At 38.2% G+C, this 27,961-nt stretch overlaps 1 protein-coding gene across 3 annotated transcripts in view; it reads left to right on the top strand.

Moving 5' to 3' along the window:
- The first annotated feature begins 1,177 nt into the window (after positions 1–1,177).
- Positions 1,178–27,961, top strand: part of LOC111322912 (rho guanine nucleotide exchange factor 28) — a 34,949-nt gene continuing 8,165 nt past the window's right edge. The window contains exons 1-36 of one of the 3 annotated variants that reach the window (XM_022926137.2): positions 1,178–1,675; positions 2,905–2,948; positions 5,051–5,198; positions 6,596–6,910; positions 8,187–8,361; positions 8,787–8,905; positions 10,002–10,051; positions 10,256–10,322; positions 10,525–10,653; positions 11,691–11,773; positions 12,353–12,446; positions 13,268–13,864; positions 14,521–14,548; positions 15,873–15,956; positions 16,368–16,445; positions 17,382–17,438; positions 17,992–18,034; positions 19,445–19,513; positions 19,623–19,695; positions 20,429–20,553; positions 21,134–21,240; positions 21,421–21,489; positions 21,774–21,826; positions 22,599–22,612; positions 22,788–22,856; positions 23,392–23,443; positions 23,871–23,923; positions 24,446–24,533; positions 24,655–24,734; positions 24,823–24,906; positions 25,034–25,075; positions 25,555–25,672; positions 26,658–26,707; positions 26,837–26,887; positions 27,314–27,382; positions 27,630–27,711. In XM_022926137.2, the coding sequence (XP_022781872.2) occupies positions 1,594–1,675; positions 2,905–2,948; positions 5,051–5,198; positions 6,596–6,910; positions 8,187–8,361; positions 8,787–8,905; positions 10,002–10,051; positions 10,256–10,322; positions 10,525–10,653; positions 11,691–11,773; positions 12,353–12,446; positions 13,268–13,864; positions 14,521–14,548; positions 15,873–15,956; positions 16,368–16,445; positions 17,382–17,438; positions 17,992–18,034; positions 19,445–19,513; positions 19,623–19,695; positions 20,429–20,553; positions 21,134–21,240; positions 21,421–21,489; positions 21,774–21,826; positions 22,599–22,612; positions 22,788–22,856; positions 23,392–23,443; positions 23,871–23,923; positions 24,446–24,533; positions 24,655–24,734; positions 24,823–24,906; positions 25,034–25,075; positions 25,555–25,672; positions 26,658–26,707; positions 26,837–26,887; positions 27,314–27,382; positions 27,630–27,711 (3,541 nt within the window). In that variant the 5' untranslated portion in view covers positions 1,178–1,593. Of the gene's footprint in view, positions 1,676–2,904; positions 2,949–5,050; positions 5,199–6,595; positions 6,911–8,186; positions 8,362–8,786; positions 8,906–10,001; positions 10,052–10,255; positions 10,323–10,524; positions 10,654–11,690; positions 11,774–12,352; positions 12,447–13,267; positions 13,865–14,520; positions 14,549–15,872; positions 15,957–16,367; positions 16,446–17,381; positions 17,439–17,991; positions 18,035–19,444; positions 19,514–19,622; positions 19,696–20,428; positions 20,554–21,133; positions 21,241–21,417; positions 21,490–21,773; positions 21,827–22,598; positions 22,613–22,787; positions 22,857–23,391; positions 23,444–23,870; positions 23,924–24,445; positions 24,534–24,654; positions 24,735–24,822; positions 24,907–25,033; positions 25,076–25,554; positions 25,673–26,657; positions 26,708–26,836; positions 26,888–27,313; positions 27,383–27,629; positions 27,712–27,961 lie in introns of all 3 variants that reach the window. The other 2 variants (XM_022926136.2, XM_022926139.2) reach the window with 2 other exon arrangements.

Genomic DNA, 27,961 nt, shown 5'->3' with positions numbered 1-27,961 from the left:
TCCCAATCTTGATGTAGACGTGGAAAAATACTTCAACTGAAGAGCTCTTTTTTAGCAAATTGTTTTAAATTAAACGGTGTAGTTTGTAGTCTAGACGGGAAACACTGAGGTTTTTTTAGGGCGGAAATACCTATTAAATTATTAACGCTTCATACTCTTTGCGTTTGCACCAAACAAACACCGCCAATATAAAAGCAATATCAACTCTGATATAGCACTCACAGACTCATAAAAGGAATCGTCAGGGTCAAAACCATTATTTGAAGTTTTTACGCAAGACTAGACAACTTAGGTAAGCTCAGTCGGAGTTAAGCGGCTTAGATGCCATGGCTGCTAACAAGTTTTAGTAACTACGTCACACTAGGCATGTTATGGGAAATTTAACCACAGATTTTTCAAGATCGACCGTAGAAATCTGCAGCAATCTTTCCATTCCCTATCATTCTTGGCTCATTTTTGTCTATTTTTTCTGATGTATGTTTGTCAACCATTGCAGGTTGATATATGATTCACTTTTTCCCTCAGCTAATAAGGTGCTCTTTAAAAAAAAAAAATGAATAAATTATGATGATAATAACAATCCAAAATACCGTCTCATGGCTTTTAATCTTGCCATTTATAGTTGACTCGCTACTTATCATTAAGTTAATTGTTTCATAGCTAATTTTAAGAGCGGTGCACTTATTCCAAGCTTCCCACTATAGCTGTAGACTCGGAAATAAAGAAAAAAAATGCGAAGTAAGACCTTTTAAAAGTAAAGATATAAGTCACAGAGAAAGGGTGTTTATGAGAATGGAGTTAGGAAGGATTGCTAAAACGAAAACATGAAGGTATTGTAAATTATTCTGCTCTGAAGTAGTAATTAGGAGGCGAGTAGAATAAATTAATGTTTAATCTCCTTGTGATCTCGCAAGAAAGAACCGAGACCTCTGAACTTGAATTAACAAAGTTGTGGTGGGCTGTAAAGGAAATCCGATTTTAAAAGATGTTTAGAGTCCACTCTTTCATGATAATGTGGAAAGTGGAGGGAAAAATAGAGCGAGCTTTGGTGGCCTTTCACAATGTTTCCGCCAGCTGGAATGAAAAATACTTCTGCGCGCCAAAAAAGTTCCTTTTCCTGTGGTGGGGGGGGGGGGGGGGGGCATGGGAAGATGGTCATGTGACGTCACCAAGCACTGTTGGAAGGTTCTGAGGATTTGGAACGAATTGTGTAAATTGTTTAGAGGGATCGGTTCGTTCTAGTTGGAAGACTGGTGACTTTTCATCCACGTGAATTCATTTTACCATAAGAGAGAGAAACCCCTATTACCTTAAGGTTAAACTTCTTGTGGAATGCAGTGGAGCAGTTTGTAAATGTGAAATTTAACGGATGGAAGCTAAAACGAAAATGGCGGCGCGTACAAAATGAAGTACAAGTGGTACTAGGCAACCATGGCTGTCGCTGGCTGTGATTTCCGACAAGCGAGCGTTATGTTTTTGTGTGCTTTTGTGACCGTCTAATGTGTATCATGGTCGTTACTGTATTGAGAGGAACGTGGTTTTGCTAGTGGATAAATACGACTCCCCATCAGTGAATTTTAATTTGACCGGTTGATGAACAATTCCTCGTTGAAACAGAGTCATCAGCGAACCAAAATGAACTCTTCAAAGTCTAAAGACTCCGACAAGATAACAGGTAAGACGTGACTACGTTTTACTTTGACTAATCTGTAGTTCCAAACCTAAGAATTTTCCAAACTTTTAACGGATTCTTTGAAGTTAGCTTCTCTAATCAGATGTGGCTTAAAAAAACTCCGATTGTTAGGTATTAATGAACTCATCGATAAGTCTCTCAAGTATAAAGACCTCCATCTACCTTCAGTCTATGTTACTTGCAACGTATAACTGCATAATGTATCGGCTGTGTTGCTAAATTGGAAAATGAAATAACTACAGGCGTTATTGTTCCCCTTTTGTGAGACGCAATCGCGGGTCATCCAGCTAAAAATACATGCAGCGTTGTTGAATTGAGCCCACTTAACAAGCAAAATTCGATAATTTTGAACACATGTTAACGGGAAAACTAAGTTGCTTTTCGAATTAATGTATAAATAAACTGTTTGAGCGGATAGCTTGTCAAGATTTTGGTCCGATCGCAAAAAATGTTTGAAGCCAAGGTCAGCTCGGTCAACCTCGGTTTCCCACAACATTTGTGGACAATTATTCTTTTCGCACGAAGGTTTCTGTGTTCCTGTGAACGTTAGCTCATATTTAATCGTAATGTTCATATTTGACACTGTGATAAATAGAAGAAGTGATTTGACTTTTCGTGGGGGTTGATGTATTTGCCATCAAATAAAAAAGGAAATCGTTGGACAATTTTGTTAATTGAATGGTGCACGGGAAGCGATCGATTTAATTCGAATGACTTTTCGCCAAGAATTTGCCAACCGTTCGTACTAGCTCTTGAATGTTTAACGTGGAGTCGGAAGACATTTCATATCTTAAGTTTATAAATGAGTGGAGAAATTTTTAATTTGTAATTAACATCTCAAAATATCTCGAGGTTGAAATGTATCGACGAGTCATACAGCAAATAAACAAAGTCATCAAAGACAAGTTCTAAGTAACTCGGAGTGTGAAGGCCTCAGTTTTGCCAACTTAAAGTTGATTGTAATAACATTTATTTTCTCTAGTACACCTCGATAACATTTACTGACTTGCTTTGTTTTGTTTTTAAATAATTATTTCTTGAAATGAAATCGCTACCGTTTGGTCATGTTTTATCGAAGCTTTAGGGTCGAAATTTGCATTTGAAAGGCTTCAATGTACACACAGAGTTCCAGGTCCCAACTCGATCATTGAAAGTTACATTCTGGAGGCCCGATGAACTATTCCACTGACAATATTCTTTCTTTTTAACAGAGGCATGTTGCATGGCCTTCACTCCACAGAGCTCGCCAACCCGCGTAAGTATAATCACTTGTGTTATCCGTTTTGCCACTTAAATGCTTTGAAACAAACTCTGTTACATCCAGATTTCGCTAAATTTGTGGTTAGCCTGCCTGCTCCTTTCTATTATTTTTATTTGGAGCCAATGGAATTTACCTGATCTACGCTCACAACGGTTAATTTAGGTCACCAATTTAATGACTTGAATTGTTCATGTTTTGTTTATGTCTCCGCTGTTGTCAAATTTGTCCGGTAATTGATAAATCGCCGGGTTGATTTCGTCGCGAGAGAGCGTAGGCTAAGTTAATTTCGAATCTCACACCAAGGTCGAAAGATTTGTTTACACAACTTGGAAGATTCGATCGTGAGATGTCTCTTTGACTGTGTTGATTTCCAAAGCACGGAGGATACTGGCTTTACGCACGTCACGCGATCGAATCTTTCTAAGGATATCTTGGGAATTATTCATTGAAGCAAATCTGTTCAAATAAAAATTAAGACCATTTCGAACGGAAAATCCGGTCATCTCTGGCATATTTTATGCATCTCCGGTGTGATTAACGACGTAAGTTTGTTTGGCTGAGGTTTGTAAATAACATTGGCGTGCGGATATCCCTGAACAGTCGTTGTTTTGGTTCTTATCTTTGCAATAATCTCACTCTTCTTGAGTTTGTTTGGTTTTTATATCTGTAAATTTGAAAGGTAAATTTAATCCTACTTTTTTCGTGCCTATCTCCTCTTATTTATTTCCTGTCATTATTTGCCGTTGCTTAGTTTTTTCCTCTGACAAGTTACACTTGGCAGCTTGTTTCTAACTCAAAACAATTTTTTATTTATATTTGATAACAGTTAAATAACTGGCACATCTTGTAATTTCAGTTGTAATAGTTTGAATAATTAAGAATTTGCTTTCCTTTAACTGATTGATTAATACAGTTTTTTTGTTTCTAATTGCCTTCAATCAATTTTGAATTGTCGGTTTTTGAACACTCAAGGTCCAGTTTTTTCTCAAACCTGGATTTCTTTTCCTCTGAAATTTTGGCATGCCTTTACTGGTTTTGTGGGCCTTTTTAACAACAAGAAGTGGTAGTCCAAAATTATTGATTACTCAATTTATACTGCCCAAAATCTCTATTTTTGTTTACCTTTTTCATAATAAGGAAACACTTTGAAAATTGATTCACCAGCTTACAGAATTTTGTACTTGTCAATGAAGAAAATTTGAACTTGGATGAACTTGATGAACTTTGTAAAATATCACTTGACAGACTAAACTGCTCACTGCATGCCTTGCTTAAGGTGCAAGCATTATGACTGTGGCATTCGTCTCGTAAGAGATGTATGTTGCATCTCACCATGGAATTCTTGTGCAATTATGGAGAAAGAGCTAAATTTTTATTGGCAAAGATGGAGAATGCGACTGAGTGGTATTATTAGAAAAGACCGGGGTTTCATTAGAAGCTGGCAACCAGTGAATTCTAACGGCTACTCTCCACAACAGAGCAGGCTACTATGGCCATTCCACCTCCCAGTTTTTGCGTGTTTTTTGGAAAAAAACCAATATATTCTAAAGGCAGTCATCAATAAAGGTGTTTTTTTGTTGATATTTTGTGTTCTTTTGGATTGTTGGGTGATTTTTGTAATGAGTTCTAACAATTCATTCAACAACACAATCGGTTCACTGTGTGGCATGTTGAATGGACAGAAGAGAAAGACTGGTGACAAATCTGCCTCAATCACTGCTGAACTGTCTTCTGCCTACTTATGTTCTAATATATATACACCTACTTCCGAATTTATTGAAATCCCTGAAATATTTATCTCACTTTGACTTCAGGCCAGTAAAACTAAGTTGTAATGGTGTTGTAGCTTGCTTCATGACTGCCTACTGCAGGTTGCCAAATCGGCAATTTCTGCTGCAAATTTGGTTGCCTTGATTTTTCTAGTTGCCTTGATTTTTCTAGTTGCCTTGATTTTTCTAGTTGCCTTGGTGACTAAAAACAGTTGGAGTGCTGCACTCACTAAATTTGTTTCAAAACAGTTATAGAATCAGCTTAACACTGACTACTGTTTATTGGGTTTTTTATATTTTTCTCAAGTTATTCTTTTCTTGATTCAGGGTGGAGAGGTGATTTTTATAACATTCTCAGATGAATTTCCACTGCCAGACAATGGAGATTTTTATATGGTATTTGAAGGAAGAAACCAGCGACATGTAACAACAGCACAGCAAATAAATACATTCACTCTTCGTGCCATTGTACCAGGTACATTAATGAAAACTTCTCTTGACACAACTGTCTCATAATGGATTTGTACTATTGACCAAGCTGAGGTCAAGAAGGCTGGATATTGGCTAAGTTCTTTGTGAATTTAAGGACCAAGATGAAGTTGAGGTCCATAGTAGCACAAAAAAAAAAAAAATTGAGGCTATATCCAGCCATTTTGACTGCATGAACAAGCTCAGTCTGTAAAGGATTTGTTTATTAGCAAAAAGAGTTTGCTTCAATGAGAATCAAGAATGAAACTTTTTTATTCTAGGACTGTGAGAGAAAGCCAACTTCGATTGGGCAGATTTATTTAAGTTTTCTTTATTTTGACTCCATTACTGACATTGTCCAAAAAATTTACAAACTTTGTAAGTCTGCTCCATGCAATTTGTTCCCTTGTGTGGGGTCAAAGCACACAATCCTGAGCGGGCAAGATGGACCCATCTTGTCAGCTTGGATAGCCAATCTGAACACAAGTTTTGTGTCATCTGTCATCTTCCTCACAGTCACTGCAATTTATTTATTGATAGATGATACAGAGGCACTAAACCTGATGCATTACTAGTGTGAAGAAAGTAGGGAAATAGAGTGATGCACTGAAATTGTTGTCATGACTGTATTCATGCAGGTTCCTACAATTTGGAAAAAGTCAGTTGTGTTTATAACTGCCTGCCAGTTTTTACTCTTTGTGTACACATCAAACCACAAGATATATATATCTTATTAGACGTTTTTTGTGTAGTATCGCTGATTATTTTTATGAGTTGTGCCATATTTTTATAGTTGTGCCCATAGGGCTCGTCAAAATACAAATAACGAGTAAAAATATGCAGCGATACTACACAACAAAACGTCTAATAAGTTATTCATTATCCAACACGCCAAACTGCTATTTCAGTGCAGGCAAATTTTGCGGATATTTATTTACGAGGAGTGCATGACAGAAGTATGTGAAGCGGAACGGAATTGGTGCATTGTGTTGCAGTTTCTATTTTCTGCATTAAATGAAGAAATTTTCTGGTCGTCAAGCTGTTTTTCTTCGTTTGATTCATCTAATAAACTTGGATCTATATTTGCCAGCCATTCTGACTCTTCGTCGTCGGAAATATGATTCAAATTGTCCGCCACTTTTCTTTTTCGCAACTACAATTCAATTCTTTGCTTGCGCGATGCGAGAAAACCTGTTTAACCGGTACTCTACAATAGATGAGTACAAATACTGCGTGATTTGTACTCGTCTATGGTGTTATTTTTACTCGTCTAAGTGTAGTTGGATAATAATGAGGGGATATTGTTATAGATAATTCCTTTTAAATTTCCTTTACCTAACAAAAGTTCTCTTCTTTTGCTCTACATACAAATGTAAATTAATGCCTTGTTTTTATTCCTGTCAGATCATGACCAAGCAGAGAAAGTTACACTCACTGTTTATTGTGCCCAGGAAAGCAAAGTGGGACCTCTTTCATCACACAAGTTTTTATACTGGCTTGAAACAGAGCAGATTATTGCAAAGCTTTTGGCAGACAGTGCATCAGACAGCAAGCTGTTTGAATGCTTAGCATCACTGACCTTGATATCAGATACAGTATCCAAGGAATACAGAGACACCTTAGATTCAAGAATAACAAATGCCTTTGAATTCCTGGATTTGCCCCCAACTTGGTCATTATTTGGTGAGAATGGAGTAGAGAACTTCCAGAATAAAAATGGTAAGTCTCTTAGTTTGGTGTTTTAAAAGTGTTAAATTCCATTGGCTGAGCAAAAAAAACAATATGTGGAAAATGATTTTAACACACAATGTTGTGGCCTGGGAATGGATGATGTGATGTTTGACGGCCTGTTATTATTTTGGCTCCACCATGACTAATCTTTTCCCACCAACCTACTATCTTAATGTTTTTCAAGTTGTACAGTATAGTCATTAATCTACGTAAAAAACCATGCCAATTATGTTTTTCTTAACTTTTGCATGATATGCATGTGGTTTGTTGAGTTTGCTCTGAGTATCACATTTTGGTTGTTAACCCGGTATATTAATGGTATATTTAACCTTACAACTCCCAAGATATGACTATTAATTCTCCTTTCTTGCTACTTTCACATTTTCTTGTAAATAAGTGTAGAGAATTTGGTGTTTGATCAAGTTAACAACTTCCTGGGCTCGACACTAACGGTAGCCCACTAGCCACAGACTAGTGGAAATTCGGTTTTGATTAGTGGTTTTCAATTTCCACCAGCCAGTTTGGCTAGTAAACAGACTGAAATTGATGTAACATCTAAAAACATCTAAGATGTCACTAGCCACTTGGCTAGTAAGTTGAAAAGTTAGTGTCAAGCCCTAAACTTCTACACAGAACAACTTCATTACCTGTTTTCTGGATAATATATGGATACTTCAGAGAGGTGGTACATGTTAATCTCTTCTGGGAGTTTAGGGGCTGAGCAAATGGTTGCAGGGATAGTTGTAGTTGCCAACTGTTTGAGAATTGAGAATTGAGAATTTGAGAATTCAATTTTAAACTGATGCCTTGTTAGGTGTATGCCTCACTATTGTAATTGTGTAATGGCAATGTAAATATAGCAGGGCCAAGGTTTACATAGACCTTGCAACTTAATCAAACTTTGAAAAAAATTATTAAAACATTTGTTGAGAGATTGTAAATAAGATTCTGACATTTTCAGTAAGCCAAGCATTAACATTCAAATGTTTTATAAATACAACTGTTTTGAAATTTAATATGGTTTGAAAGTTGCTAACTTTTTTGCTTACCCACAGGTTTGGCTTTTTTTCAGTCTAAAGTTTGTACTTGTTATTTTAGTAATGCCTAAAATTTAAGATTTCCACAACAAAAATGTTGTTTTGTTTCAAACTGAAACAGAAATGAAATAGACTTCTTGATAAGCAGCACATTTCCTGAGAGGTTCTTTCATTGAAGCTTAACAACACTTGCCAAGATGATTTTTCATCTATTTCTTCATCCCCAGGTCAGGAAACATTACTTCATCTTTCAGCACGTCTAGGATTTACTCAACTGGCAACGTATCTTCTTGACCAGCCAGGATCAATGGAGGCTCTTCACATTCAGGACAAGTCAGGCAGATTACCTGAGGATATAGCTCGCGAGAAGGGAATGAAGTTACTTGCTGACATGTTTTCAAGGTTAATATCATACTCAGTGTCTCAGAAAGACGTCTTGACGCAACAGACAATTTTTTTTAAAAAGTTATTTAACTAAGCCTCTGTATAAAAGATGGAATATGAATAGCATCTAAATTGTAGTAACAACAAACTTGTTACCATGAAAATGCAGTCTTTATCAGTAAGAACTTATTCGAGTCTTTCCACAGGTTGTTATGTCTTCAAGTTGCTTGCTCTTGTGTATGATTATTGTGCTGGCATTCTCTGTGTGCATAAAGAAAAGTTGTGCCCTTCAAGAATTCAAAAAAAAAAATTTTTTTGAAAAAAAAGCTGTCAAAGTGGTCCGTTAAATTTTTACTGCTGAAACACTGCAGTTTGTAACTTTTCCAAAACCATAACTGGCTTATAGACTCGCAGTTCTGAGTTATTTTCGTGTCCTCACACAGGGGTCCAGGTGATTGCGAGAAGAGGACTGCCAAAGACATGTCTAAACCACAGGTCAAAAAAAGTGAGCTGGGTACCACCACAATATCCAGTTATAAAACTCAACATCAGAACTCCCTTGGTGAGTGTTAATCCTTCAGACCCTCAGAGTGACCAGCATCTAATTTCTCCATACAGTAATACCGTTGAATCATTCATTAACATGGCTCAAAATTAATAGAAAAGTTCAGTTGCCATCTTGCGACTTGATACGTAAATATAGTCGCAAGTTCACGAATTTTAGTCACAAAAATCCAGTGGTTTAACCAACAAAGATATGAGCCTGCAATACATATGAATAAGAGACTGCTGCAATGGCAGCCGATCAAGGTAATGGCGTTGCATGCACAAAATTGCAGATAAATTAGGTACAATTTTATTCTACATCTTCAAATGTCTATGATAATCAAGGCACACGACAATATATTTTTTCGTTTCTTTATTTATTTCAGCAAAAATAGTGGTAAAGTAGCGACTGCTGGCTTTTTCATTCTACTCGTAAATTTGCAACTCCTCAGGAAGCTTTAGTCACAAACATAAAAATTAAGTCGCAACTGCGACTGTATTGGTCGCAATTTCGAGCCCTGATTAAGATCAGGAGAATAAAGAAAATGATCTCTAGCCTTTGTAGCTTTGTTTATTAAATGATTTCTTGACTGCACCAAAGGAAATGTATAGAGAACAGTATGGAGAATATGCATACTGATGTTGCAATGTAAATTGTTATATACCTAGACTTTCACTCAACAAAACAAGCACTGTGATTGGTTGATTCTTGATCATGTGCCCCTGATCAAATTCAAATGTATCCCAACTGAATACAATAGCATGTTTTTGCCATATAATTTTAAGAAAAAGTGTAAATATATAACAGAGCACTTAATGTATGGTCCCACAGTAAACTAGTTAGGTTTGTTTTCCTTTAAGTCCTGATGTTTCCCTCGATGAAAACAAAACTAACTGTTTCCCCCAGGACCATACATTAAGTGTGTAATGTTAATTATGTCTAGCTACAAATTTTGCACAAACACAAAACCTGAAGACTGCTTAGATACTCAGCAGTTTAATTTCCCTAAAAGGTACACATTGTACAACCGGGTGGTGTTTCTCAAACGTGGTAAGTAGAATCTTTGTTATTCCCGCTTTGTTCTCAAACTTTAATTTATTTATCTTAACAGAAAAGGATATTGAAATGCTCCAAGACATTAATTCATTGGTTGAAGAGGAAGTAAGTATGAACATTAAAATACTGAAATCACCGGGGAGGATCAACTGTTCTTTGCATGGCAAAATGACTTGATTCATGACTCTCTTTTCGTTAAATTAGATCCTATCAAGATTGAATTTTGAATAGTCGTGTCAACAAAATATTATTCAGGGGAAATAATGCATTCATAATGATATTGTCTCCATTTCTACTTTTTGCCTTTAGATGAAAAAAAGAGTACCAAAGTTCCGTCACTCTTGGCCAGTTCGAAGAAAAAACAAAGACACAATAGGTCTGATTGTTGCTCTTGACTACTTCTCTTTTTTCCATGCTGTGTTCTGTTGTTTATTATCCTAGTGTCTAACACCTTGGTTATGATTTGAAGCATAGTAATGTTGCCAAGTTCTCTTGTAAAAAAAAAAAAAGTGGTTTCTAATGATTTTTGTATATTTCATGGATTTTAAAATTGACCTCTGAAATAATGTATTTCTTAGAAGATGCATCTAGCAGTGATGAGGAAATAAAGCAAATCAACAGGGAGCTCTCACCAAAGAAGTTCACCAGTCAACTGAACAGTATGTCATCAGTCAGAAGCAGTGGGGGTGGCAATAGACAACTATTAGGTATTTTTAATTACTAAAACTAGGATTAGGTATTTTATTCAGTAAATGGTGCATGGATAAATGTAGTGCAGTGGGTAATGTGAGCAGCAGTTAGTCTCCACCTTAATTTCTGTGGAAAAAAAAGACAATAGGAAAGAGAAGAAAACTTAAAAAAGAGATTGATTGTAGGTTTCTATGTTACATGTATCAAAACTGAGATCCATGTAGCATGTGGATTAATAAAGGACCGAGTGGAGTCCAATAGGCCACTTTGCAGTTGAGTACTTAGTTGCCAAGCCTTTGATTCAGAGTGAGGCTTAAGGTGACCTTGTTGTGATAGAGACCTGTATCTACTTAGCATGATAACAAAGTTATTTACATTTGAAAGGCAGCAAGGTTTGTATCATAACAAGGTCAACCTTAGCCTCACTCCCATTCAAAGGCTTGGCAACCAAGCACACAACTGTAAAATGGACTATTCTTTCGGTAATCATAAGAGCGACTAACAAAATTGGACAACCATGAAACGGGAGTCAGATTTGTTTATCACGAGTATGATTACAAACAGAATTGGACGACACGAAGTCCTGTTACCAATTAATCAAAACTATGAAAAATTCGACAAAGAAAGTAGACATCGTTTATACGTTTTCATAAAAAGAAACAACAGTTAACTCGGCGTAATGCGCGACAACAGCACGCGCACATGACACATTCTGTTCACTTACACAGGCATGACGTGTTAACTGTCCCTTGCAAGGCTCCAGTTTGGACGCTTTTCCGCTGAAAACTCTTAAACTTGGCTGGGTAGCTTTTCATTCAGTAACATTTCAGTTGAAATGTTTAGATTTTCAATGTAATCAATATAAGAAACTCGTCCCAGTCCTCTCACGTTTCTGCAATGGCCCATTACACTTTCCAATTACAAGCATGACAAGTACACTATCGTATTTGTGCTGAAATCGGGCTGATGATGACCAATCACGTTCAAGAATTTTGTTATAATCTTGATTAAACTGTTTTTTTTTTTTGACCTGTTGATTGTTCGTTGCTTTCAGAACAAAATCTGAAGAGACTGAGGGACATCAATGAAGAAATACAGAAACTTAGGATGGTCAACTCACAGAGAGGTTCTAGAGAGGTATGGTACTGAAAGGATTTACATCTACAGGGGTACTTCGAGGGATATTAGGGAAAGTTCTTTTTTGGCAGCTTCGGTTTTCTCCCTTATTTTAAGTACAAAAGGTAAAAGAAATTCTTAAACCGGTAGAGCAATCCTGTTACCTGTAACAAAAGGTACCATAGGCGGTAAGTTTTACCGTTTCTTTCCTGAAAAGGTGAACACTGCATCTTTATGGGCTATCGAGGTTTTTTTGAGGTCTATGAAAAAAATCTCCAGCAATCTTGACAAAATAAGCCTGGACAGTAAATGATAAAAGGCATCAAAGAATTTCTTTTTGCAGAAATAAAGCAGGTAATCCTGTAAATAAGTCCATCTTTCCCACTAGAACGTTGTAAAGAATACAGGACTTTTTTTTAACTTCCCCCTATCAGAAGTGCTTCAAACCAAAAACCACAAGAAGAGTTCGTTTTACTTTTCAAGATGTGCTTCAAGTTCAGGTTCAAGATGTGCTTCAAGTTTCAAGATAGCAAAATTGGCTGTTGGGTTTTCAGTGTTATTTTATCACGCTATTTAGAGTATCACATCGTTGAATTCTAGGCCGGTAGAGGTGGTATGCAGGGAAAGCATTTGCGTCGCTTGTCATGCCCATCATTAAGTGCACAGGACCTACAACAAGCTCAGATTATTGCAGGTAAAGTAACAGTTTCATAACAACTTACAAATGTATTTTAAAGTTTGATTTCGAAGAATGAGCAGAAAAGAAAGTTTTGAATGAGATTTTAAGGCATAGACGGCGGAGCAGTGGGGCTGTAGCCCCCCCGAACAAAAATTTTTTGGAGGCACAGCCCCCTCCCCCCTCCCCCCCCTTACGTTTGGTGCCGAAAATAACGCTAGCGCAGCATAAAAATTGGCAAAATATTCGGCCTCGTGATCCCATAAGTAGCATACCTTTTATTACTATCGTGCTAAAATAAAGGTTGTCTATCTTTTCAAAAATGCTCAATTTAATCAGCATTGCGCTTGGCGAAATGATATGTTGCAAAACCTTTTTTTGAACAGCTCTGGCTTGTGTTTGAGAAGCAACATTACTCCATTGAACTAGACAGCATGTCTAAGAAATTAGAAATGATTTAATTTTGTTTCTGAGAACCCAGTCGAATGCAAAGCTGAAAAATTTTCGATCGTGCCCGAGATGAAAAGATGAAAGTAAGTCACAAATCGATTATGGACACACTAGAAACTGTAAAGATTGCAAAGGGGTTGCTTGTGCTAACGAACAACGCAAAGGGCATTTTGGAAAATTCGAGTAGGGGTGTGGACATGCCAGGGTAAAGATAAGGTCCCCCCTCCAAAGTTATCAAAATGCTTCGCCGCCTCTGTAAAGTTATTATCACTTTTGTTATTACCACTAGCTATTGTCATTATTTCTATCTCATTCTTACCAATAATTTATCTTTTTTTATCGAGTCTCACTGCTAGATAACCAATGTATGTGTCCTTTTATGGTTTCAGGGATGAAATCTAAGGAGGAGAAATCGATTGTGAATGGTGTTACTGATCAAAAGGATGGAAAAGCAAGCCCTCTAGGTGTTAATCTTAGAACTTCTCCCGATAAAATAAGAGAAACTATTCAGAGAGAAGAGGATTCCTCTTGTAGCGCAGACAATAAACTTCTTTCTGTGGATGGTAAGAGTGATGTACGACGAGCACATAGCTGGGGAAAACACGAAGAGAAGCCTGACCTAAACAAGAGAGTCAGCTCAAGCCTTGATGATTTAACTAAAGAAGCTGACAGTGAAGAAAAAGTTGAAAATGAACCACGGAGCAGGATACAAGCTCTCAAAAATAAGAGACCTGTGTCATTGAATCTTGACAGTCCCAAGGAAGAGGGGAACAAACTTGCAGATATTTTAGATTCTATAAAGAAGGCCAGTGATGATAAACAAAACTTGGGTAAAGCATCTAGCAATGTGTCTATAACTTCGCTGACTGATGTTGATGTCAATGTGAACCATAAGGACAACGGTCTTCTTGGTCCAAACAAAAGTAATCTCCATACAAAATCGTATTCTTACAGTTGTTTGGCTGACCTTAAACTTGGAGAGGATGGTAAGTATTTCCAAGATCTGATTATAACGTAACCAAAGTAAAGCGCGCGCTCTGATTGGTCAATTCACACACACATTGTACGTTTGGCAGAGTGAGATTAGGAAGGTGGTCACCTCTCCTAAGAATGTTTTGGTTGTATCAACTGAGTTGAAGCTCAGAAACTCTTGAGGTGAGCAATTTATATTTATCAACTCAGTTGATCGAACCAAATTATCTTTTAAGACCCCAACGAGAATACCCTGCTTTCAGTATTTCAAAATTTGTTGTACATCTGATCAATGAAAGCTCTGCTCTTTTAAGAATCGTTGGGTGACTAGTGACCATTGTCTTGAATATCCAGGGTACTGGCTCATAAAGCTTGAAAATTATAACTTGGAGTTTTATGGCTTGCTCAAAGTTAGAAGTTAGTGATGTGTGGCACCCAGTCTCTTCTAAATCACAGTCCTGGCAGTAGACGTCCATACAAGGCTGCGGGGAGTAATCCTTACCAATTCTTTAGTTTAGTTCCCATGGCCTCAGGCTGAGGTTCACCGGTTATAGCTGAATTTGGAAATATTAGATTGGGCCTCTGTTTAAAAGAAGACAATTCCTGGTTTAAGTGTGATTTGAACCACGTTATTGACATATTTTTAATGCAAGCCAATTAAAATTTTCAGGAAATCCTATTGAGGACAAAAAGCCTGGGTAAGTAAAGTATTAAGTTACTTTCCTTTGTCAAAAAGGATTTCACCAGTCTGGTAAAATAATTTTTTCTTCTCAAGGAGTGTTTTTAGAACAGTGGGCCGGTTATTTACACGAAGTCTTACCCAAACCGCGCCATCAGTGATTCTCAGGCTCTCATATAAATGACAACAACAATGTTCAAAACTAAAGTGACATTTCTGAGAGTATGCCGACCTTAAATTTCGGATATTCGCCACTGTCCATATTTCAGAAGTTTGCAATTGTTTTTGCGAAAGAAATTTTTTTTCGCCGACGTGGCGAGGATTGCTGAGCGTTTTATTACATGATACGTCATTTTTATTGTCTATTTAAGCAATAGAAAACATTTTTTTGTGGGCTATATAACGTGATAAAGCCACGCGGGATGTTGGGAGAACACGAGCATAAGCTTTCCGAGTGGTTTTATCACGTGAAAGAGCACAACCAAAGTAAAGCGCGCGCTCTGATTGGTCAATTTAGCGTCCCTCGCTATCGCCTCGAGCGACTCTTACGCTTCTTTCGTGCTTAGCAACCTCCCGCGTGCATCCATAACTCAATAGTGTACGCTGTGGTGTTTACCATTTGTTAAATAGAGCCCGGAAAAAATGCGTTCTATTGTTTTTATTACATGCAGGCTCTATAACCTGATAAAGCGTCCACTTCAGTGGAAACTGAAATGATTCATCAGATGATGCTTACTTTGTTCATTATGTTATAAACCTCCTTGACAATGACCCACGACTATTGAGGGCGTGAGAATTTCTACAGTTATTGTTAAAAAAAAAAAGAGGGTTGATTCGATTAAATTTATATCAATCTACTATTAGCTTTCGGCCCTCTTGACCCTGTTCACAAAAATAAATGTTCAGATGAACGATCGCATTGTTTATGACGCGGTTTTATGAAACCGGCTAAACTTTGTGTAAATTATCGGCTCAGCTTGATTCAGACACTCTTTTCATCCTTTAAGTAATTTTTTTTTTTACGTGAATTTTTTTTTGTGCACTGTCAGTTTTCTCCCCACGACTTTCTCTGACTTTCCATTAACTGTACATCTATCTCTGCCTTGCACTGAGTCTTGATTGAGAAGTCCTGGGCGAGAATCTGTACTCTCATCATACCCCTCTCCGCGCGGGAGCGAGTCTGGCATCCTGTCGAGGGGTGGGGTGAGGTAGACATACTCTTGGCCTCTTAATGTTACAGAAACCCGGAATAAGCGTTAGCATTTACGGGCCTCCGTGTCTCCAAGACTTACTAAGACTTACATAACCTTTTTTGTCACTTATGCAAAACATTTTGTTTTTAGATCTCAATTTAGCCCTGAGGTTCAGAAGAGAAATCTATCCAAGGTCGAGACACAGATGTCATTGATGGACTTCCTGAATGAGGAGTGAGTTCTGCCATCTGTCTTCTTATTAACTGATAAAAGGAAGGACGAGATAAACTTAAGCGAACTGATACTAATTTGAAATATGTTACTGAAATCTCTTACTTTAACATGTGATCTTTAACGACAACAGAAATAATAACATAAAACATTTTTTTTAAATCTCGCCGTTCAAAGTCTCATTTTCTGTTAAAAATCTTTAATTTTGTTTAAACTTTTTTATGAACGGTGAAGAAAAAACTTGAGGGTTTCAACCTCAAAGAACAACAAGAAAGATTTAAACTGGAAAAAATAGTTTATCCATAATTTCCTTCTACACTTGCTTTGCATAATTTAAGAGAAATGTTTAAACCGTAAGATAAATCATAAAATATAACAAACTTTGCATTGCCTTGCCACCATTCTCTTGTTCAGTCAAAAAAGACGACACCTGCGTTTAACCGCTAAAACAACCAAGAAGTGGAATTCCTTGTATACTCTAGCAACGATAAGGTAATGTTTAAAGAGGAAGACGGCACGTCCGATTGCTTTGTTGAATTTAATGCTAACGAAAGAGAGCATTAGTTAAGAGACTGGATCCGTAGTGCCTTATTCCTGAGCTATTCTTAATTCATTCCCTTGGTCGGAGATCTATGGAGGATCTTGAAACAGCCAATCCTGTGTCGTGAATTTTGCCAAAGTGGACGTTAAATACAGCTTCTATTCGGTCTCCCCCCAAACACTCCGGAGCACTAGATGCACTGAGTCTAAGCATATTCGAGAGCTTAAGAGGTATTCCCTTTGGAATAGGGCCTATATTAGGGGCTCGGTTACTTCTTTTGCTCTTTGTTTGATCGAAGAAAAGTTACGAAAACACGTTTGAAGAGGATAGTTTATTGTGTGTTCTTTAACAATCCTAAATGTTTACTTCCAGCTAAAAGGACACAGAGTTAAAAAACCATTTACTCTAAATAACATTAGTTGTAAACTGAGACTCAAACCAGAACTGTTTGTGTTATATGTGATTAGTTTGACAAATTGGGATTGGTTATGGACATAGAGGTCTTCAAAAGTATCCCCAACAATTGATATTTTACTTTGGAGACATAGAGGAGTTGTGGAGTGTGAATACTTACTTGAATGCGGCACTCACTCTCATGCGAAGAGTTTCTCACAATGATCGACCTTTAAATGAACATTTACAACAATAAGATTTTTTCAGGCAGTTGAGTGGAAGGGTGGTTTTTAAGGGTGATGAATTCTGTAGGAATTGTAGCACCGAATGATATCTATATAAAAAAAACCAGATAATTGATTTTCCACAAACGTGAATCTTAGGTAATACTGATGTAAGGTTAAGAGTTCTTTGGCGACACGAAATGGTTCTTGTAAGACAAGGAAAGTAAGTTAAGTTTATTTAGTTATATTTTATTTTTTATTTTTTTGCAGAGAAACTCAAGACAAAGCTAGTAACAGGTTGTCGTTGGAAGAATTTCTAGGAGAAAAGTGAGTGTTTTGTAGATTATTGAAATGTTTTCTTTGGTGTCATAATGCGAATGCTCGAATCTACTATTACGGGATCTATTATTACGACTGATTTGTTAAAGCAACGCTTGGTCAAAATATTCTATCTAAACATGTCAATGGGTTTGATTCGACTAAGTTTAAACCATTTACAGTCTGACAGGTACTCTTGAACTCTGATGAAAGTATAACAGGCCTCGGTCTTTTCTGGTAATTCAGTGTTCCCCTGAGCCGTCTTCAGTGGATTCGGCAATCTTTCCTTCGCACATTTTCAAGTCGTGATCTCCCTGGAAAACTTGATTTAACAATTTACATAAAAAATGTGCATTTGTAAATCGTTTGTATCAAAAAAAGAACGTTTAAGGGTTTCGACCCTTAAAGGACCGGCAAACTCGAAAGGAATTTCCATTTTACTTTCGTAATTTCATTTTACTTTTGTGCATGTTAATGTCGAGAAAGTGAGAAATGTGAGGTTTACCTCTCTGCAACTTACTGTTTTAATTCTTAAAGTTATGTTATGTTGCTCCCATTGCAGTGGTCCAGACTTAAGTGCGGACGATTCAGAAGAAGTGGAAAAGGTAGATAACACTTACTTTTTATTTCATGGTTCATCAGGCAGTATTGCGAGATATTTGCACTCGTTATGGTTAATTTACAGATAGTTTAAAGGCGTTCGAACTGAACAGCCATTAGACGTTAAGCTCAAAGAGTATTTCAAGACATTTCCAGAAACTGATACAGTGCTTAACGTGTTAACTTTGGCGTGACACATATGGACGTAGTAGGGAATGTATGCAGTTCACACGCGTGAAATGCGTGAGAATTCAGAACACGCGCGTCCAACGCGGGTAATGCTGCCATACTCAAGAGAAGCACTGCAGTTCTTCAAGAGTCTCCTGTGGCTCATTGCTGGAGCTCGAAATTCTTACGAATGAATCAGATGTTTTCTTTGTAATGCGTTCGTGTCAGCTGCTTTAAAAAGTGAAATCCTTTAGAACTCTGGCTTGAGGGCTTGACTTGGCACGATAATCCATGAAAATAGCCCACACCTGGATAGCTTCCTTTACGATTCTTGGAGATCACAAGCGTAGGTGTTGGTTGAATGATCACTATGCATTTGTATTTGCTTTTAACGCTGCGTTGCCAGACATCTTGGTATGGTCAGTAGCATAATTTGATTATTCTAGATTTTGTTTTGAAGTTGAAAACAATTTCCAGTATGGTGTCGAAAGTCTTCCAAGTCATATACTACGAGCAGTCCTTCCAAACTTTTCGAGCGCCCGAATCATGGAGGTTCCACGGTGTATAGACGTCATCTTAGAGCCCCCGCGGCGCCTTAACATCAATTTTTTTTTCACCGATTTTTTTGACTCGCGCGACGGACTTCATGAGTCATTACTCTACTTCGCTTGCTTATGCGCTCGCATTTTCTACGTTTCTTAAAATCATATTTTATTAATATTGAATTCCTATTATTCCTTAAGATTTTTTTTTTCTATGACTAGCCGTTATAATTATTGTGCTTTTGGTTTTTACGACACTCGATTGAAAAGTGCTCTATTTGCAACATACAGTGTACGCTGAACATACAGTGTACGCTGAAACTAGCTCCGACGAAGGGCTAACGCTGGAAACGTCAGCTTTTGTAATCGTTACGGTGGCCAATTTACCATTTGAACTTTGTTGATATATCCAAATTAATACGCTGAAACTAGTCTCCCTCGTAGCCATTTCTGTGTCGTCACCCAAGGAAAGCCTTGCGTAACGACACAAAAAAACATTTGGGAGGGAAACTACGCTGAATCGCTCCCAGGTATGAAATAAGTTTGAAGTGTTTCTTTGTACTAGTATTTCGCAGGATTTTTGAAGGTTTTGAGACTTCGTTTGTCCCCAGATTTAGCTTACGTGGTCAGATGATGCCTTCAGCACTCATTACCAGTAGTAAATTATCTTGTATGAAAATTTACCACTCTTTTTTTTAATTACAGGAAAAGCAAGAAGCTGGTAAGGGCATTAGACGCTTAAGCATGCTGTTTGGAAGCAAGTCCTCATCTAAGGTATAAAGTTTAGTTCTTTTTTCAGTTTATGCTCTTTGGTTTTGCAGCACTTGTTGGTTATCAATGCCCTCAGGGCAGTGTCTGATATTTTTTGTTTTATCCACTTCAGCAATTGAAACGTGAACTTCCAAAGATTCACAAGGGGAGCAACAGAAGCAGCCTTAGAAAAGAGAAGAGCTTCGGTAAGTTTGTTACTCTTGATAATTCATTTCATTGTATTGTATACAGTTGTTATTGGCAGATGCACTTGTATCGAATTACATGGTGGAATTCACTTGAAAGGAGAAATAGATTCTGCGCTTAGGCAGGGGCTTTAATGGGCCATTTTACAGTTGTTTACTTAGTTGCCAAGCCTTTGATTTGGAGTGAGGCTGAAGGTGACCTTGTCGTGATGGAGACCAGTATCAAGTTAGCATGATAACAAAGTGATTTACATTTGAAAAGCAGCAACATTTGTATCATTACAAAGTCAACCTTAGCCTCTTTCCTCTTCAAAGGCTTGGCTACTAAGCAAAGAACTGTAAAATGTTGCCGGCGGTCTACCCTCCCTCCCCTCCCTCCCTTACCGCCGTCTGTTTAGCTTGCGAGGAGGCTCCAGTGTTTGTGTTACGCCTTGCGGTCCCTTTTCGGGCACAGCTGCTAATGGAAAAAGTTGTCAAAACCACTGGCTAAGGACGTGTAAAGATACGGATTGGTGACCAGTTTGGCGCATACATTTCTTGTGTTAAGTTTGTGCATCCGTCGAAACTCCACCCTGTAGTTTTCACGTTTCCGTTCAATTTAATCTTCTCCATTGGTGACCATTCTCGTTCTCATCTTGTTTTTTGTTGCCCATTAAGTTTTTTCAATTTTTTTTCATTTTTTTTTTTCAATTTGAGGATGGTTTTGTAACAGTTATAAATGTATTTTAAACAGTTGCGCGGAGTAAAGACAGTGAAGATATTAAGAGGGAGACTGGGGATGCTAAAGAACCATTCAAGACCGCGCTGGGAAGAAGAGCCTCGGGGATTCCAGGCAAGTCTTCCAAGTCTGGAGAACAGGTATGTAATGATAGAGTCTCTGCTCAAGTGGTTGGTTTCTCAACTGACTCTAGTGAAATATTGGGTTCCATCGAGTTTGTTGAAGCCAGAGAATATGGTGTGATCGTATTCTCTTCTGTGAAGAAATCTCGCTGGTCTTTCTCTAGTCAGTCGGCAGGGTTTCAATCAGAAACGGTTTCCAAGGGTCTATTGCCCCCTATGAGACATCCTAGCACTGTCTGTTTAGCCTGCAAGCTTTCGTGCTTGGGTTTCGCCTTACGGCCCCTTTTCGGTCGCAGCTACTTAGAACACTATAGACAGCCACTCAGGGAAAAAGCTTTGAAATCTTTGCGGTTGGGATGTTTCTGTTTCATTTTAAAACACGCATGTCTGTTATTAAAGATTTGGTCGGTTGAGGGTTTTTTTTTTGATAGTTACGAAATAAGATTATGTTCGATTTTTTTATTGACTCCTCGGTCGTTACATTCGACTTGTATGGTTATTTGTGCCTTTTATGCAGTTAATTTTGTTAACTTATGACCTGTTAACTTTGACCTCTGTTGAATCATGTTAACTTGTTGTGACTTGCCTACCGTTTTAGCTTCCGGCATTACCTAACCCAGGATTGTTAACACGGGCGGGTCGAGGCAGTGTGTCCTCCAGATCCAGTATGCACAACAAACCAACTTCTCCTCTGCCATTTCGAAGGTAAACCCTGAAGCGCTATTGTGTCCTGGTTATGACTTTGTAGCATGCCTCACTCCCAGAATTCTGCGCGGCCGCTGACATAATTTTTTTTATTGATTTTTTTTGGAGCGAGCAGGGAGTTACTACTCGTAGTTTTGTAGGTTGCGTCAGTCATTTTTTTTGTCGTTCTATCTAAAGTAGGAGCTTCACAGTGGATGATGAAAACAAGGAAAAAGACAAAGACAAAGGAAAAGACAAAGATAAACCCAAGTAAGGATTTTCTCCAATCCAGTTTGTTCTTGATTTAGACATCATGTTAAACCTTCGACTCGATGAGGGCAAGGTCGTGTTCTTCAAGGAACGTCAAAGCCTGGAACAAAACAAAACAAAACAAAAAAACTCTTCAATATACAAAGTAAAGTCAGGTCGGACTTCGCGTTCGGATGCTCCACCAAATGAACTAACGAGAACACTTATAGAAAATTGGTCAAGCTGGGACCAATTTGAGCCTAGCTGTAAACATATTTTGACTTCGTTGTTTTTTTCTCTTTCAGTACGGGTGTGTCACCAGATGCGTCTGGAGATGATGAGGATTATGATGAAGGGGGTAAGTGTACTGTCAGTCAATCGTGAAACAGTTGTTTCAGTTCATGAGGGACTGAATCAGTCAGTCAGTCAGTCATTTAGAAAGTGCGTCAGTTGGTGAGTCAGACAGACAGTGAGTCAATCGGACCGTGGGTCAGTCAGTGAGTCAGTCAGACCGTTGGTCAGTCAGTGAGTCAGACAGACAGTGAGTCAGTCAGTGAGTCAGTCTTTGAGTCAGACAGACAGTGAGTCAGTCAGTGAGTCAGTCTTTGAGTCAGACAGACAGTGAGTCAGTCAGACGGTCAGTCAGTCAGTGAGTCAGACAGAGAGTCAGTCAGACCGTGGGTCAGTCAGTGAATAAGACAGACAGTGAGTCAGTCAGACCGTGGGTCAGTCAGTGAGTCAGTCAGTGACTTAGTTAAACAATGAGTGAGTGAGTGAGTCACAAAGCCAATCAGTCGGTTAGTCAGTGAGTCATTCATTCACTCAGTTTGTGGGTTTGTCTGTCTGAATGACTGAAAGGAGAGTTTAAAATATGGCTTAAGTGTAGAATACCGGCCAACTGGTTTTTCATAATAACAATAAAGAAACACAGAATGTTTAACTCGATGTACAGAAACTTCTAGAGGATTCATTTTCTGTGAGGCTAGCTCCATATTTCATTGCCTTCTGCTTCTTATTTTTGTGAATTATCACACTGTTCTCAACTGCTACTTTAGGCTTCTGTTTAAAAATCTAAGACTGTGAACTTCATAACTTTCTGACATTTTACCCTTTTTCCTTTTCCATTATAGAAGTAGGCGATGAGGTAAGCTATCTTAAGCTTTTTAGATGTTTTGCCATCTTAGTCTTTTTTCAGTTTATCAGTGAAGAGAAATAAAATGTGTTCCAGCCAAAACGTTGGAATGTTGACGTATATGGTTTCTTTTTAATCGTAACTGATCAGTAACGTACTCATTTGCGCTTAACTTTTGTTCGTTCAGCATCCAGGCGATCCTGATCTGGACATCAAACCTGAACCCGAAGCTTGGAGCGTTGCGGTCGACAAGAAGGTGAAGTCATGAGTACCTCTCATTTCAGTTTTACTGTAATCGTCTTCGATTGCTCCTTGCTGCAATCTCGTGCGACGATGTGAAAACATCACCTGTTGTGATCCGGGTTGAGGTTTGAGATCGCGACAACTGAGATAGACCTGACAACAGAACATTCTCTATCGCGTTCCCAGCAGAATGTCTATGACAGTTCGTCATTACATAGAAAAGATAATTTGGTGTTATATACTGACTTCATAATGTAAATTGGCCACTCGAAAGAGTTGTTAGTGCTTACGTTTTGAGCGTCAGTCCATCGTAAGAGCGAAACGAGACTTGGCTTTGACCCTCAGTTGCTACATAACCTTTCCTTCAAATTTAATAAACTGTCAATCATTTAGTTGACAAGAATAAATAAAATTGTTGTTATTTTATAACATCAAACTCCTTACACCAGCCTACAGAGATATTTTATTTTAAGTTGGGACCTGACAACGCAATGTACAGGGTTTGTGCACAGTCGCTTATATTGTTTCCATTCCATTCTTCTCCTCAGATTCTCAAAAGCTTGTCAGCTAAAGATATTAAGAGACAAGATGTGATTCATGGTAAGACGAATATTTCATAGCCTACGAGCAGGCCCTTACTAATTGGGTCGCAGGCCGCGCGCTAGCCCACGTGCACCCTCCCCTCCGTTCCTCCACGGGGGGGGGGGGAGGGTGCGGCTACATGTAGGCTAGCCGCGCGTTTCTCCACCCGCGGGGAAATTCGAAATGAATCATGGAGAGGTTTGCTGGGGGCTGGCACTAATATCAGTGCTCGACTCCTCGCGGGCTGGGTTACTCGAGGCCTCATACATTCCCGCGGGTGAAGAAGCGCCCGTCCCTAAGCGATAATAATGAAGGCTTGCTTGTAAGGTAGGTGTATCTTTACAGCTTATTGTTCCTTCAAACCTTGGCATATTGAAATTTCGGGTAACGTGTTACAGACTTATGTGACAGTAATTCACCTTGTATTATTATTTTTTTCTTTTAGAATTAATACAAACTGAAGTTCATCATGTGAGGACTCTAAAAATTATGCAGAAGGTAAGAACTAAAGAGCTGATAAATCGCTTAGGCGGGCAAATGTTTTATTTCGTGGAGTAGTTTTCAATTAAGTGTCGAAAGAACAAACCCAAAGTACATATAATAACAACTACCAATCGGAACTTAGGTAAACATCATCATCAACCAATGAGAACTCAGAGTAAAAGCAGGCAACGTGCTGGAAGCGCGGGAAAATGCTGGTGATCAAGTTATGATCGGTTTTAGTTTGGCATTTGATTGGTCGAGAGGGTGGCGCGAGTTTTCTGAAACAATCACAAAGCAGAACGAACATAATCTGGAATCACTTTCGTTGCCCAATTGAAAACTACTCTTTCACCTGAACGAGTTTACTGTTAACTGTCTGACCTAATTTGTTACAATCCTCTTCCATTCCGACCATTCTTAAAAATCAATTTGTATTGCACTACTATGCTACTTTCCAAATCACGAACTGGAGTTTTTAAATGTGCTCTTTGTATTGTTGATATGTTTTTGTTTTCTGTTTTTTTTTCTGTTTTGTAGATATTTTATAAAGGGATGTTAGATTATCTGTCGCAAGATACTGCTTATATGATATTACCGAGACTCGATGACTTGCTTCAGATAAATGGTGAGTCGCCACACTTTAAAGAAATATTATTCAACTCAGAAGTGAGGATTGCTTTGAGTGTGTTTTTTTTTTTGTCGAAGATTTTATTCAATCTTGTTTCGTTTCATTTTTCTTGACATAGGCGACTTTTTAAATCGACTGAGGGCGAGTGAAGGCGAAAATACTATAGTAAACAGCATTGGAGATATCTTGGAAGAACAGGTAAGAAAACTCATAAGTGAAATGAGGGGAAGATGGAAAATGTACCCGCGGAATATGTTTTCATTGAGATTTTCTCTTTTCATAACAGTTCAGTGGAGAAAACGGCGAGAAGATGAAGAGCGCTTATGGCGAGTTCTGCAGTAATCATATGGAAGGTGTTGAGCTTTACAAGGTAAACATACCGATCAATTGCTGTGCCTCGTCATCAAACCACTTGTTGAAATGTGAAATTTTCGTTGGGTACGAAAGAAATTGTTTGCTTTTTGTTAAGATAATTTTTGATTTTTTTATTTGGTTAGAAATTACTAAGAACGGATAAGAAATTTGCGGATTTTATCAAGGTAAGTATTGGAAGCTTAATGATTAAGAGTAGTGTACGAAGGAATTAAAAGTACAATTGATTTACACATTTCTAGGAAATGCTTCAAAACGTGGTTCGTTATTATTTGGAACATTGTCAATCGAGTGTTGAAAGAAATCCGAGATGATTTTTGTTTTGCTTCACTTTACTCTCTGTTTGATCCAGAAACTCGCACCATCCTGTCAATGCAATTAGATGCAAAACGCTTTTTTCACTTTTCCTGCATAGTTGAATAAAATCTCGCATTCTGATTGGTTAACGAAGCGAGGTATTAAACGTGGAATTGCGAGTTGAAAACGAGGCGAAGTGATATTTTTTCGCCTCCCGTGTTTCGCGCTAAGGATAAAAACAAACAATGTTATTGCTGTTTCAATTTATTTTCTCTTGCCTAACTAAGTGTTAATACCCAAGCCACACGTGCACGCATTGCTGACCTTTTTTTTTTGGTATTTTGAACAGAAATGCAACACTAACAAGTACTGTCGACGTCTGTCAATCCCAGAATGCATCACGCTGGTCACTCAGCGGCTCACCAAGTATCCTATGCTTATTGAAGCTATTGTGAAAACCACCAAGGGTATGTTGATCATCTACACCCTTACATCAATATGCATATCATCCATGACGAAGGGCAAATGCTCGAAACGTCAGCTTTTTAATTCTTTACAGTGGCCGATTTACAATTTCAACTTAGTTGATATAACCAAATAACCTTGTTACCCCCTCCGACGCAGCACCACAGATTCTTAAGAAACTTACTTCCTTTATTCTATTCTCCATACCGTTCTTTATGCATTTTCCAAGGTACTGAAAAGGAGAATTTGTTTAACAATCAAGAGCCTCTTTGGTTGTTGATCGTTCCCTCTATTCTCGTCACCTCAATTAGATGCTTTTTACCCTTAGGGGTCAAATTGTTGAATTATCCCGCGGAGTACAGTATATTTCTTCGTACATACCAAACATGACCCTCACTAATTAGTTCTTTCATTCTGTCGCACGGGTTCGGGATGTGCGCCATCACACTTTGTCACGCAACAACGTCTCTCATGCATTACGTGACTCTTTGAGGTCAAATTGTTGAATTATCCCGCGGAGTACAGTATATTTCTTCGTACATACCAAACATGAACCTCACTAATTAGTTTTTTCATTCTGTCGCATGAGTTCGGGATGTGCGCCATCACACTTTGTCACGCAACAACGTCTCTCTTGTATTGCCTGACAGGAACTAACAAGAACTAACAATGGCTACAAAGGGGAGTTTGAGATGGAGGAGGGGGATATTTTGGTTTCTGAAATGTTTTATTTTTCATATTCATGATTTTCGTTTAATTAATGGACGCCAACCACTTCGGTCATAACTAACAGCAGTCGCAAGAAACTTTTGAAAAGCGCCGGGTAAACGAACGTGATCGGGTCACGGTTGGTCTTGGTTTTGCTTCCAGCTGTTGGTTGATTCGCAGAGATAGTCATGATGTCCATTTAGAGACCTTTTCAGGCTATCCTCCCATTTCAATTAATGTTATCAATTTTGTTGCCGGTTTTTTTTTTTTTTTCTTTAGAGTCCAAACCGGATTTTAGCTCGCTCAAGAACTCCATCACTCTTGTCAGGGTAAGGCCGCCTCTTAATTCGCCTTAATGCTATTCGAAACATGTGAACAAATATTAACTATTTAATCGATCAAAGCGAACATCCGGTCGTAGTTTAGTAGCAATCAGATTTGTTTGTTATTGCCTCCAGATGATATTACAAAGTGTCGATCAGACGATAAAGAATCACGAGAAACAGAAGGTATGTGATCAATACACTGCGTAACAAGCGCTTACCCAATATCATCCCCAGGCGTTCACTTTTGTCTCTTTTACCGCGTGCAGTCTGGTTTGGGGTGTGCATGTCTTAGTGACGTCACGGCTCGCTACAGGGTCCAAGGTTTGACAGAGCCGAGAACACCAAGGGAGTGCTTTTTAAGCCGGCCCATATTGTTTGAAACAACCTGTGCTTAAAAAGCTAGCCTTGTAAAGTGTAGGTTCCTGTGATAAAAAAGAGTTTTAACGAAGGTCTACCCTGCCTGCCATTTGAAGTTGTGACTTGTGACTCGACTAACTCCAAAAACAATTAGAATATTGAAAGTAGAACGGTATTGATGTGGCAGTGGCATGCAGTGCTGAAGTACGGGTAACGATATTTGAATGTATGAATTATTCTTCTCTACTGTAGTTACTTCAAGACATGAAATTGAAGCTGGATTTGAAAGTAACTGTTAACTACAAGAATGGAAAAATCAAGGTAAAAATGTTGTCGATTCTCTCCAAAGCTCATGCGGTGTTCACCTTTGCAACAAGTAACTAGATAGTCATCCATTCCTTTCCCCCACCAGTTTCATGACAAATCGCCACACAGATATAAATGTCACGCAATCAAAGCAGGAGCGAAATAGTAAATGCTGTGATAGTAAGGAACAGGTTTGGGTCGGTTCTTTACCCTAATTGTTTGTCTCTGTTGGATCGCTAATTTTGATGAATATATTTTCTAGAACATCGACTTCGCATCAAACACAAGCAAACTGGTGCACGATGGTGTATTACTGTGGAAAACAGCCAGGGGTAAACTGAATGGTAAAGTACTTACCCATTTTATGTACATTGTAATCGGTTAATGGCATTCTATTGAACAAATGCACAGATATCGGAACGAGAGAGAGAAATTTTAAGGAAAGTTTTTAATGAAGTACTATATATCCAGAAAGAGCTTTATTTTACCTTTCGTGAGCCGTAACGTTTATCCAGGGTAACAAAGTCTCCCTCTGATCGTAAAACGATGAAAGAGCCAATAATACGTTCCCTTCACTAATTTTGCAAAAATCCG

Source organism: Stylophora pistillata, chromosome 4 (genome assembly GCF_964205215.1).
Source record: "Stylophora pistillata chromosome 4, jaStyPist1.2, whole genome shotgun sequence".
Lineage (NCBI taxonomy): Eukaryota > Metazoa > Cnidaria > Anthozoa > Scleractinia > Pocilloporidae > Stylophora > Stylophora pistillata.
This window is presented reverse-complemented; position numbering and strand designations above follow the sequence as displayed.